This window comes from Protopterus annectens, chromosome 5.part1 (genome assembly GCF_019279795.1).
Source record: "Protopterus annectens isolate FY-2018-M chromosome 5.part1, PAN1.0, whole genome shotgun sequence".
In the NCBI taxonomy this organism is placed as follows: Eukaryota; Metazoa; Chordata; order Ceratodontiformes; family Protopteridae; genus Protopterus; species Protopterus annectens.
In genome coordinates, this window is record NC_056736.1 from 332,982,568 (window position 1) to 332,996,032 (window position 13,465).

Below are 13,465 nucleotides of genomic sequence, written 5' to 3' on the forward strand. Positions count from 1 at the left end.
TCAACAGTAACAATTATTTAGAGCCAATGTTTTCACCACAGATGTATATATCAATAGAAAAAAAAAATAAAGCAAAGTATTTATAATAACAATTTACCTTATCACTGCTTGGTGGTTTTGCTTAGAATTTCTGTTATCTATCACTGCTAGTCGACAAAAGAGTTTAATGTTAACTAGGACTATCTATTACAAACCTGCAGTAGTAATAGGCTGAGATCCAGAGAGAAGCATAAAAGTGGAGAAAGCAAGGACGCAAGAGACTGAGTGATAGTTACAATAATGATGAAAATATTAAAAATTACCCTTTTTAGGTCCCACATTACTAATGTACTCAAAGTTATAACACCAGTGATCAAAGGTGTCGAGAATGCTGTCAGGGTATCCTGGGGTAGCATGCGTGATCACGTACTGAAATACTCTCTCTTCTCTGGTCATTCCTGTCCGGTAATCCTGTATCTTGCGTACAATAACTGCGCGGTAGAAGAGCAAAATGTAGTAACGGTAACGGATAATCAGAGTCAAAATGAAGGGCAGGAAGGCAAGTGCAATGGCAGGTGTCACCATTCTGGAATAAAAAAAAAAAAACAAAGACAGCTGTGCTATGAAAAACTTAGTAAGAATAGTTAATTTTACTGTGACAATCAACAGGGTGTCTTCTAATGGAAACAAGGAAATTGTTTTCTCCACCCTTATGTTTTTTTTCAAAACCACCCAAACTCTTCTCTTCAAAGTTGTAAACAGACCAATGCCATCTCATAGTATCACATTTACATTTTATCTTGTGCACAAAGTAAAACATAAATAAATAAATAAAGAAAACTAGAGAAAATCAAAGAGTAAGGGGTTCATTTTCATGAAGGGAGAATGACCAGTTGGAATTTTAAGGTTCACTACTACCACCAGTCCTTCTAAATGACTGCATTTGTGAAAAACAAAAACAAAAAAAAAAATACAGTAGAGCCTGCAGTAAAAAAAATGACTTAAAACAGACCACTAGCATGTATAAGAATTATTTATAAATGTGTGTGTGTGTGTGTGTGTGTGTGTGTGTGTGTGTGTAGTTCAAAATGAAGATACAGTTTATTGACATGGTTTGATTATAGTGGGATTGCCAAAGACATGCTATATCATATTTACAGGGGGTCAACGTCTGTAAAGTCAAATTCTTCTACAGAAAAAGTATTGTTTAGTCATCTGAATGGACCTGGATGAATGTTTGTGTTGTGCTATGTAGGTTTGTTTCTGTTTATGGTTTTCATTATTTTCATTATGTTTAATTTGCCAGCTCAGTTCTTACACACACACCCACACACACACACACACACACACACACACGCACCCACACGCACCCACACACATACACACGCACACACACGCACACACACACACGCACACACACGCACATACACACACACACACGCACGCACATACACGCACACACACACATACACACACACACACACACATGCGCGCGCACACACACACACACACACACACACGCAGCGTGCGTCTTACCTGCACACGCACACGCGCACACGCACACACACACACGCATACACGCACACACACACGCGCACACACACACACACACACGCACGCACACACACGCACACACACACACACACACACATACGTACATATTTATATAAAAACAACAGTACTAGGATAGAAAATGACCTGCGCAGCATTGTACAGGGCAAGAGCTAAGACAGAGCTCTCTGAGTGCACAGCCCTTTGTGACTGGTTGCATGTCTGCACATCCAGGTTACTGATAGTCGGAAGTAGATGTGACTGCTCTATAGCCACAGTATGTAGCCTTAAGATGCTCACATGGAGACAGGTGAAATGTTTGCAAGAAAAGTATGCATGTTTGAATATCTAAAGAATTGTATGGAATCCAAATACCAAGACACCAGAAAGCCCACCTAGACCACAGTAGCTCGAGCAGGCAGTGTTAGGAAACTACCTTCCACCAATATACTATCTTGTATATTGGTGGAAGGTAGTTTCCTAACACTGCCTGCTCGAGCTACTGTGGTCTAGGTGGGCTTTCTGGTGTCTTGATGTTTGAATATCTGATTTGTAAAATAGCTTCTTATTTTTGAACTGGCAATGTTCTACATTATCAGCTTAAGTGCAGTCTGCAGCCTAGTCGTTCTTTAAATAAAGTATGAGCATCAGCTTATTTTTAGTAGTAGAATAGCTTGAAAAGAATAAAGAAAAATGCAGTTATAATCTATATTGCAGGACTGAAAACATAAAATAAACTGGCAGATTAAACAATAAATTAAAAACATGGAACACTGAAGCAACCAGTTAATGCATATAACTATAGCTTAGCTTCCAGTAACCATAGAAAGTTATCTTTGCAGAACTTATTGCCTAAAGCAAACAGGAATACCCATAGCTGTCTTGCAATTGCAGTTTCTATGTAACCACAGAGTCTCTACAGTAACCATCCGGGATTACCTTTAGGAGGTTAGAACGAGCATCCATATAAGGCCAATCTCACTGTCACACCCATACCATTTATTTGTAAATCTAAAACAGTGAATTCGCCACTTTGTTAAAAAGGGTTAAAGAAACCTCTCTCTCTCTTCCGCTTTTTTTTATTCATGCACCCAACTGACTCATTAATGTCTCCTTCAAGATAAGAACCCTCTGCCCCATTCATTTCCTGGTGGACATGAGAGCCAGGTGTTAGGGATAAGGCCAATCTGCAGATCCAGCAGGCTGTCCTATCCCCATTCTCATCCCTATGGCAACTTTGTGAGTTTCTCTGTTTGCCTCGGCAGGTGCTTGCTCATTTCTGCACATGATCAACCTCCTGACAAAACATTACATAGTTTGTCACATGGGCATGCTAGACTATCCATTATGCAAATGTATGACTACACGATTACATTCATGCAGATGCTGCCATTGCAAACAACCGAGCTGCCTCCCTCCCTCCTTTCCTCCCCTCATGACGAGCAAGTTGACATTGGCCATTCACCCACATCCTCCCCCATAGAGTCTGCTCAGTGCCCATGCTGTTAGTTGAACACAGGCTGTCTGAGATGCAGTTAGGGCTTTATCCCTCTGTGCCATGGGGCAGGGCAAAGAATCTTCTTTGAGTATGATATCTATACTTGTATATAAACCATATATAAAACACTCATAACAAATAAATTAAAAGATCTGCACACTGTCTAATATATACTCAATAGTCCAATAGATCACAGACATAACATATAGAGATCTTAATTAAAATTTCAGAGTGAGTCTTGCAATTAACAAATAATCACTTTCCTTTTGGAAAGGATTGCAAAGCAAATGAAGAACCAGGTAGATGTCAGCACTGTGTCCATAACATTTGTATTCTTTAATACACATAATGAGTGTTACCTAACCAACCTACATCTTTCTCAGTGTGCTCAGACAATATGTTACATAATATTAAGTAATATTATGATAAGAGTTAGAAAACCAGTGCAGCTAATGAAACATGCAGATGTTCTTGCTGACCTAGGAGGTTAATACTGCATAACTACTATGTCAGCTATATGCTCAAATATGAAACTCCCAACAGAGCTTGCAACAGCTGTTTCACATTAAGCTAATCTAGGGACAATGAAATGCATAAAGGCAAATAAGTACAAAGCCAAACATACTGCAGAGAGTACAAGGTAACAAAAGTACTCACTACTCAGTCTTCAAACCCTACATTAACAGTACAAGAAATGCATGCCTGAGACAATGGAACAAAATACACATAGATAGAGACACAGAGAGATACAATAGATAGATAGATTGGTAGATAGATAGATTAAATAAATAGAACTAAAGGCATATTTTTTTTGACAGGCGAAAAGCTGAAGGTAATGGAACCCTAGCCGGCAGTTTTATCTCTGTGCTGTTCTTCACCCTGAAACAATTATCCTGATCCTGGAGTACTGTAACACATGCAGTCATGCATGCTTGTAATCCAACAATGCAAAGCTAAAACAACCTGTGTTTGAAAATGCATTTCATTTTGCATGGTATAAAGTTAGTACTGCAAGTTACCAAGGAATTTACTCTGTCTTGGCTCATGTGTTTGACCTTGATGAAACCTGGCTATTTTGAGGTTTCACCATAAAAATGTGTCTTTTAACATGTTTATCATCTTAATAACATAATCAGTTGGTATGCATGACAATGAGAGAAGAAAATCCTTCAGTATCCCTATATTTGTAGTGGTGTTAACATTGTGAATTGGTAGTTTTTAATTGTGCTGACAATGTCAATTTTGTGTGCATTTTTTTTTCTTTTTTAGGTAGTCATTAATTGCTCTTTATTAGACTCATGTCTATTAAGCAGGGGCGGCTCGTGGCATCGGGCTGCCGGACTGCAGCCCCCTCAAATTAAAAATGTGTTGGTGCTTTTAACTGGAGTTGTGTATGTGTAAGCTGGTGCTTGTAACTGGAATTGTGTATGTGTTAGCTGGTGCTTGTAACTGGAGTTGTGTATGTGTTAGCTGGTGCTTGTAACTGGAGTTGTGTATGTGTTAGCTGGTGCTTGTAACTGGAATTGTGTATGTGTTAGCTGGTGCTTGTAACTGGAGTTGTGTATGTGTTAGCTGGTGCTTGTAACTGGAGTTGTGTATGTGTTAGCTGGTGCTTGTAACTGGAGTTGTGTATGTGTTAGCTGGTGCTTGTAACTGGAGTTGTGTATGTGTTAGCTGGTGCTTGTAACTGGAATTGTGTATGTGTTAGCTGGTGCTTGTAACTGGAGTTGTGTATGTGTTAGCTGGTGCTTGTAACTGGAGTTGTGTATGTGTTAGCTGGTGCTTGTAACTGGAGTTGTGTATGTGTTAGCTGGTGCTTGTAACTGGAGTTGTGTATGTGTTAGCTGGTGCTTGTAACTGGAGTCATGTGTTAGCTGGTGTGTGTGTGAAAATGCCCCAGGTGCTCATGGTGGTGTGGTAGGGAATATCTCAGGCTTGAACCCTGTACCCTGTATGCAGGTGTTAAAGACTTGAGTTCCCTACCCACCACCATTTGTAAAAAAATTGCAGATTTTTGCCTCATATTTGATCTGATCTGTTCCTCATAATATCTGTGGTTTGTAAATGTTGCAATGCTTGATATTTGATGGTGTAGTAGTAGCATTGTTGCCTCACAGCTGCAGGTTCTCAGGTTTGATTCTTGGCTGGGGTTCCTTCTTTGTGGGGTCCGTATCTTCTCCCTGTGTTTGTGTGGGTTTGCTTTTGTGTCCTCCCATGTTACAAAGACATGTCTGCATTATTTCTTCCTGGGCCTCTGCTGAAAATTGTTTTTTTGTTCCAAGTCAGACTGTCCTGATTAACAAATGTTAAATAAAATTGACAGGCATTTGAATTTCAGACTTCAGGTTTCTGAATGTTTAATTCCTTGCAGATTTGATGGTGCAGTAGTAGTATTGTTGTCTTACAGCTATAGGTTTTCTGGTTTGATTCTTGGTTGGGGTGGCTTCTGTGTGGAGTCTGCATCTCCTCCCTGTGTTTGTGTGGATTTGCTCTGGTGCCCTGCCATTTTACAAAGATGTGTCTGCAGTATTAATCCCTGCGTCTCTGCTGAAAATTGTTTTTGTTCTGTCTGCAGTAAAACTGACTGGCATTTGAATTTCAGACTTCAGGTTTCTGAATGTTTAATTCCTTGCAGATTTGATGGTGCAGTGGTAGTATTGTTGCCTCACAGCTATAGGTTTTCTGGTTTGATTCTTGGTTGGGGTGGCTTCTGTGTGGAGTCTGCATCTCCTCCCTGTGTTTGTGTGGATTTGCTCTGGTGCCCTGCCATTTTACAAAGACGTGTCTGCAGTATTAATCCCTGCGTCTCTGCTGAAAATTGTTTTTGTTCTGTCTGCAGTAAAATTGACCGGCATTTGAATTTCAGACTTCAGGTTTCTGAATGTTTAATTCCTTGCAGATTTGATGGTGCAGTGGTAGTATTGTTGCCTCACAGCTGTAGGTTTTCTGGTTTGATTCTTGGTTAGGGTGGCTTCTGTGTGGAGTCTGCATCTTCTCCCTGTGCTTGTGTGGATTTGCTCTGGTGCCCTGCCATTTTACAAAGACGTGTCTGCAGTATTAATCCCTGCGTCTCTGCTGAAAATTATTTTTGTTCTGTCCGCAGTAAAATTGACGGGCATTTGAATTTCAGACTTCAGGTTTCTGAATGTTTAATTCCTTGCAGATTTGATGGTGCAGTGGTAGTATTGTTGCCTCACAGCTATAGGTTTTCTGGTTTGATTCTTGGTTGGGGTGGCTTCTGTGTGGAGTCTGCATCTCCTCCCTGTGTTTGTGTGGATTTGCTCTGGTGCCCTGCCATTTTACAAAGACGTGTCTGCAGTATTAATCCCTGCGTCTCTGCTGAAAATTGTTTTTGTTCTGTCCGCAGTAAAATTGACCGGCATTTGAATTTCAGACTTCAGGTTTCTGAATGTTTAATTCCTTGCAGATTTGATGGTGCAGTGGTAGTATTGTTGCCTCACAGTTATAGGTTTTCTGGTTTGATTCTTGGTTGGGGTGGCTTCTGTGTGGAGTCTGCATCTCCTCCCTGTGTTTGTGTGGATTTGCTCTGGTGCCCTGCCATTTTACAAAGACGTGTCTGCAGTATTAATCCCTGCGTCTCTGCTGAAAATTGTTTTTGTTTTGTCTGCAGTAAAATTGACCGGCATTTGAATTTCAGACTTCAGGTTTCTGAATGTTTAATTCCTTGCAGATTTGATGGTGCAGTGGTAGTATTGTTGCCTCACAGCTATAGGTTTTTTGGTTTGATTCTTGGTTGGGGTGGCTTCTGTGTGGAGTCTGTATCTCCTCTCTGTGTTTGTGTGGATTTGCTCTGGTGCCCTGCCATTTTACAAAGACGTGTCTGCAGTATTAATCCCTGCGTCTCTGCTGAAAATTGTTTTTGTTCTGTCTGCAGTAAAATTGACCGGCATTTGAATTTCAGACTTCAGGTTTCTGAATGTTTAATCCCTTGCAGATTTGATGGTGCAGTGGTGGTATTGTTGCCTCACAGTTATAGGTTTTCTGGTTTGATTCTTGGTTGGGGTGGCTTCTGTGTGGAGTCTGCATCTCCTCCCTGTGTTTGTGTGGATTTGCTCTGGTGCCCTGCCATTTTACAAAGACGTGTCTGCAGTATTAATCCCTGCGTCTCTGCTGAAAATTGTTTTTGTTCTGTCCGCAGTAAAATTGACCGGCATTTGAATTTCAGACTTCAGGTTTCTGAATGTTTAATTCCTTTCAGATTTGATGGTGCAGTGGTAGTATTGTTGCCTCACAGCTATAGGTTTTCTGGTTTGATTCTTGGTTGGGGTGGCTTCTGTGGAGTCTGCATCTCCTTCCTGTGTTTGTGTGGATTTGCTCTGGTGCCCTGCCATTTTACAAAGACGTGTCTGCAGTATTAATTCCTGTGTCTCTGCTGAAAATTGTTTTTGTTCTGTCCGCAGTAAAATTGACCGGCATTTGAATTTCAAACTTCATGTTCTTCAGAATACATAGTAGCACAACCTTTTTTTTAGCAATTTTCTAAGTTTATAAGATGAATATTTTAAATTTGTCCCTATTTTTGGGACTGTATTCCTCCATTATTGGCTTCGTCCAGGTTTTTGTGCTAAGGTTGACAGCTATGGCAAGAACTGAATTCACTGAATATGGACTGTAGAATTGTGCATATTTACTGATAAAGGTGCACTGTAGAATTGTGCATATTTACTGATAATGGTGGACTGTAGAATTGTGCATATTTACTAATAATGGTGGACTGTGGAATTGTGCATATTTACTAATAATGGTGGACTGTAGAATTGTGTATATTTACTAATAATGGTGGACTGTGGAAGTCTGAGTAGACTTTTTTATGATAAATGTTCTCAACTGGGCAGTTTTGCCATTACGGGTGCATATGTTTTGTTTCATTGCTTACTGGAAAAATGTTCAAAACAAATTTAAAACACCCTCTAACAAGTGTACTGTATTGTAGGAATATAATTTTTAGTACAATGAGGAAGGTGTATCAAAGAGCACATGTATGTTTCATATGCAAGGGGCCTATGATTGAAAACAGCCCAAAATTAATCTTTATCTGCCACTGGCAAAATGTATTTTCTTTGAATGTGGGTTTCAATGCTGTTTCAATGAATGTGAGTTTCAAGGGCAGAGAAGTTTTAATGCTAAGTTTTCATTGTGAGACTGCATTGCTTTGTTTAACAGATGACTTAATGTTTGTGCTGTAAAATACAAAATAAAACTTTCAAATGAAGTCCAATCATTGAAGTAAAGCAGTATGCACATTAGTGTTTATGGTAAATGGAGTGAAATAGCCAAGTAATGGTTAATTGGAATGGCTGCAGAGGCTCCAGTTCAACCATTATTTTGTCAGGGGAAGGGCAGCAAACTCAGACAGGCCCAGCTGAACTATACCTCCCAACTGTCCAGATTTTCAAAGAATGAATAGATTTTTGCTTCTTATTTTTGGTTTGTTGTTCATAAAATTTGTAGTTTTAATTCCTAAATGATTTGCCAGAAGTCACTAAATAAGTTTCAGACTTCATAACCTTCATAAAAATGCATGTTAAAGTAAGAGCCGTTCTATCAACTGTCTCAATTTATACAAGAGCAATTTTTAGTACTGTTTATATGTGCCCCCAATATATTTGGCCTTGTTCAGATTTACTGCATTAACAGGTTGAGAGGTACATGCAAATAAGTTGCTTTATAGAATTAGGCATAGCCAACCTCTCAACTGTCCCCAATTTTTGGCTCAAAATGTTGCTCTTCCCCCTAATAATCCCTCCATAAAATAGCAATTTTGGAAGAAAACATGGAGGGTTTACAATTAAGAAATAACTGTAATAATCAAAGTTATAGATTACTTGAAATGCATGTAGATTCTTTTATTTTGTCAGCTGCTCAAGGTAGCAGTACTAATATTAAAGTGTCCCTTCTTTGACAGGTAGCAGCTGTATTGTGTGTCTATTTTATATTTTTGCATCACATTTTTGGTCCATTTTCATAAAATTGTGTTTTTTGGCAAATTAGTGACAAATCACTAAAGACTGAAGTTAGAAAATGACATACATTTGAGTTTCAGATTTTATACCCTTCAGAAAATTCATACTAATGCAAGACCTATTCTATTATCTTTCTAAGTTTATTAGAGCAATATTTAAAAATTGTCCTTATTGTTGTGCCTTTGTCCCACTTCTGTGTATGGCTTTGTCCAGATTTCTTGCTCTTGAGGTTGAGAGGTATGACAAATGTGTCAGGGCCATCACAGTCAGCCAGAGAGATTTCAAATTGTGACATGCTTGTTGCACCCACTCCCCCATGTAGTGACTCTGGAGGATGTGTCCAAGCAAGGCAAGGAGTAGTTGTATCTACCTTGGATGGGGAGGACACACTGCATAAGTACTACAGTGGCTTTTCATCTGTCCTTGATTTTGCAGAATGGTCTGGTTTCTGTCATATTTTTGTACTGTTGATTTATGCTTATTACTCAGATTTATGCTTATTACTCAAAGTGCCTGTTGCTCTGTGTTTAAGTAGCAATGCTTTAATGACCATAAGGTAAGCTTGTCTGACATCGTAAGATGCAAGTAAGCTTTAATAAGCATACTGTTAAAGAATTGCCAACATTGAAAGCCTTTCTGTTTTTGCCATGCAGAGAATACTTGACTAGATAATGTATAAGCCTTGGGTATTAAAGGACAGGATTACATTATTTTAAAAAGCTCATTACACTTGTTGGAGACTTCCAGTCATCTCTACAGACTTTACCCGTAAACTAAACAGAATGCCAATCATGTGTGGTCCATAACCTGTACAGTAATCCTTTAAGCAATGTATCTTGAGCTTGTTTCTTGTTTGCTTTTCATTTTTTACTTTTATCATGTTTTCCCCATGAAACAAGTTGTCAGGCAGCAGGTCTTTTTTGGATAAGAAACATTTTTACAAGTGGGGGCATCACATAGATTTCTACTTTCAGCATGTTGATTGGTACTTTAATAAAGCTGAATATATTATAATAAGAACTGCAGTGCAAGGAGAAGTGGTTTGAGTTGAGTGCTTCTGGTTTTTCTTATACTTGATTTTGACTGGCATTCCAGTAATGTATTTAAAAAGTAATTTATTTTTTCATGCCTCACAACCTTTTGTTTCCATCTAGATATTAAGTAAGCTGTCATGCAGCCAATGCATTGAAATATTTTTATTCTTCTACACTTATTTTTGTCTTGATTGGACTTTCATAATGATGGTTTGCCACCCAGGGCAGCGTATTTAATTAAAGTTAGTTTTTTGTGGTTTTGTGCATAGCTCCTCCCCTTTATGGTTGAGCACACCCCTTCCCTTTGACCCCACCCATTCAGCGTCTCCTGCAGCCCCCCTGTGATTTGAAGTCACCAGCCGCCACTGCTATTAAGCAAGAGCTACAGATGATTCAGCTCCTCTTCTAGGAAAAAAGTTCAGTCTTTTATTTAATGCATCCAACATGCCTTTGGGTTAAATAAAATAAAACGTTAAAACATTGTACTCTATATATCATTTCAAACACTATGTTGATAGGCTGAATGTAGACATAACTGAAGTCACAGGAATTATAGAAGTTTAATGCTACTGAGACTTGCAACTATTATATCTTGCCAGGTTGCACTCTAAAGGACACGGCTAATAAAGCCTGAGGTGAATTTATGAAGGAAGATGGTGTATCACACTGCATTATCTTCAGATGGAGTCCATTCCAGAGGCAATGGAGAGGCTGAGAATGAATCTGTCTCTCAGCCTTGTTTTACTGATCTAGTGAAGCAGGTTTAGACTGCTTGTATGGTATAATAGTGCTGGAAGTATGGTATTTGTGTGACTGATTTGCAAAGGTGCAACAGATCCTGAACTACTGGGTCCCTGACTGCTTAGAAGGCAAGGTGTAAGTCTCCATCTAAGACACAGAAAAGAGGAACAGTGCTTCTGGTCTTTTCTTGTAGCTTAGAGATTTTAAACCTATGTTCTTCTTTGTAAGGGACCTCTGGGGTCTTTCCAACTGTTTGATATGTCTGTATTCTATAATTGGTCTGCTTAGTGCTGAATAAAAGGGACAATAACATATTTAGATCTGCATATCCTTCCTTTAGCAATTATCTGCAGCAAGCAGAAGTATCTCCTGACAACTGTTGCTACATGGTGATCAAAGGAAAGGGAGTTATCAACACAGGTTAACAGGTTGTGATGTACCCTCCCTGGGCCAGTAATCAAAGAGCCTGAATCCTCACCACTGACACTTGAGAGGGATGTTCACTTGGAACAAAAATAGATACACACAGTTTTTCCAGATGCAGCTCTCTGCATCAAGCACAATTTATCTTAAGAGCACACAGGGAACACACTCAGTTTGGGTTCTGGATTTATCTATCTCTCTCTCTCTCTTTCTCTCCAGGTCCCCAATAAGACTCCCCATTAGCACAGCTCTAGATTTGAGACAGCGGAGTGTCCAAACCATGTTCTACAGCACCCTCTCTGTGAAACCAATGCTTTGTGTCCCTGCTCCAAGCAGCTGACACACACACTCTTTGAGATTTGATTTTCACACAGACACACACACACACACACACACACACACACACACACACACACACGGGAAAGGCTGGCACAGATTAACTAGCTATGCTCCCTCCTGCCCAGACAATTAGGTAGTTACTGCCACCAGACACTCTAAAGCTAGCTACTACTCTAAGGCTGTTACAAAGGTACCCAATTATACTGAGTGAAAATAATATTAATACAAATGGTAGTGTTTGACCAATGCAGTAAGGCTTTCTGGAGTGGCCAAACAGTCACCAAATAAATATAAGTACTCTCAAAGGTTAAAATATTCTCTAAGCCACAATGAAAAGTTTAAATATATTTAATAATGAATAATAAAAGAACATGAAAATACTATCTATTTACAATAAACACCAGAATTTCAGTGACAGGAAATATTAAAATAACACAGATGAATAGATTGACACAGATACAGGAAAACATTACTTAACTAATCTCACTATATTTTCCTGACTGCTCTAAAGAATTACTATTCCCTGGTCACTTACTTCAGCAAGGCAAGATTAAGCTGGTGAGAGTTCCTTCTATGCCAGGTTCCAAGAAACAGACTGCCCTGAGACTACAGACTCATCTAGTATTAAAAAGCATAATTTCAGTGATAGATTATAGAATGACATCACATACAATTGGTCATCTGACTTCTGGTTCCCATGTTACCCACTTTCCTAGCAACTGACCCAGAATCACACACATATGTGTCAATAATACACACACACACACACACACACACACACACACACACACACACACACACACACACACACACATATAGCTTTGCTAAGATCTGTTGCAGCTTCTGGAAGTCATAAAACAATTAAACACTTCCACTCTTCCTACAGGAACTAATAAACCATTCTCTGGCAAAGATATTTCATCTCTGGCTGTAGTCAGAACTGTAAGATACAATCTTTATGGCCTAAATTAAGTAATTTAATTTCTTACTATTTTTCAAAGTTAGCTGGACTGAGATTAACCTCTTCTGTTCCAGTATCCTTTGTTAACATATTTATACATTTCCTCAGTTACCATAGTACAGTCTAATTTAAATATATATTTCTTTTCTGTCCAGCAGAACACACTATTGATACATTTTTAACGGTTTACCTTAATTTTGTCATGAATGGTATGTGCGATCATGCATTTGCGCGACTCGACAGAGCAAATTACTGAACACTTCCGATGACAAATGTCAAAAATGGTTTGACGGAAAACCATTTTCGACATTTGTCCATGTGTTTGAAGAGCATATTGCATTCACATTATAGCCATTCGAACCTCTGTGAGTCGGCATTGTGGGTTTTTCCTGTTGTCTTTTGTCGGACAATGGACACATGACCTAATGAAGGTAAACCATTTTAACACAAGCAACTTTACAAATACAGTTTCAACACAAGCATCTGCACAAATCAGATTGATATACAAATGAGATATAATTCTTTATAAAATTCCATGTAACTATGCTTTTATATGTTATACATCCACTGCCCTACTTCTCCTGGCATAGCTAGCTATACCTCACATCATCACATCTCTCCTCCCTTTGAAGACACAAGCTAGTTTTTCAAGTGACCTTTGAGAAATATTGCTTCAGAGGAATGAGCCTGTCTGGGAATAGATTAACCCATACCTCTGTCTTGAGAGTAAATCTACAGTGGCACTGCTGACACCACTACAGTGCTGCACTGTCATGGTATATGCCTGCAACCCTAGGCTACAGCTTAGTAACTTGGCATTTGACTGGCTGGCTGGCTTGATAGGCCCATAGATTCTCCTCAGACTCCTTCTGCCTCCTACTGCAAATACTTAGCACAAGAGCCTTCCTTATCATGGTAAGGCTTCATCATGTTAACATTTATTTTATTTATTTAT

The 13,465-nt window shown here is 39.1% G+C and overlaps 1 protein-coding gene across 2 annotated transcripts in view; it reads right to left on the reverse strand.

Moving 5' to 3' along the window:
- TOMT (transmembrane O-methyltransferase) overlaps positions 1 to 13,465 on the reverse strand; it is a 146,655-nt gene that overhangs the window by 60,766 nt on the left and 72,424 nt on the right. Inside the window, exon 1 of one of the 2 annotated variants that reach the window (XM_044073011.1) lies at positions 303 to 564. In XM_044073011.1, coding sequence (XP_043928946.1) covers positions 303 to 564 — 262 coding nt within the window. Of the gene's footprint in view, positions 1 to 302; positions 566 to 13,465 lie in introns of those variants that run through there. The other variant, XM_044073010.1, reaches the window with a different exon arrangement.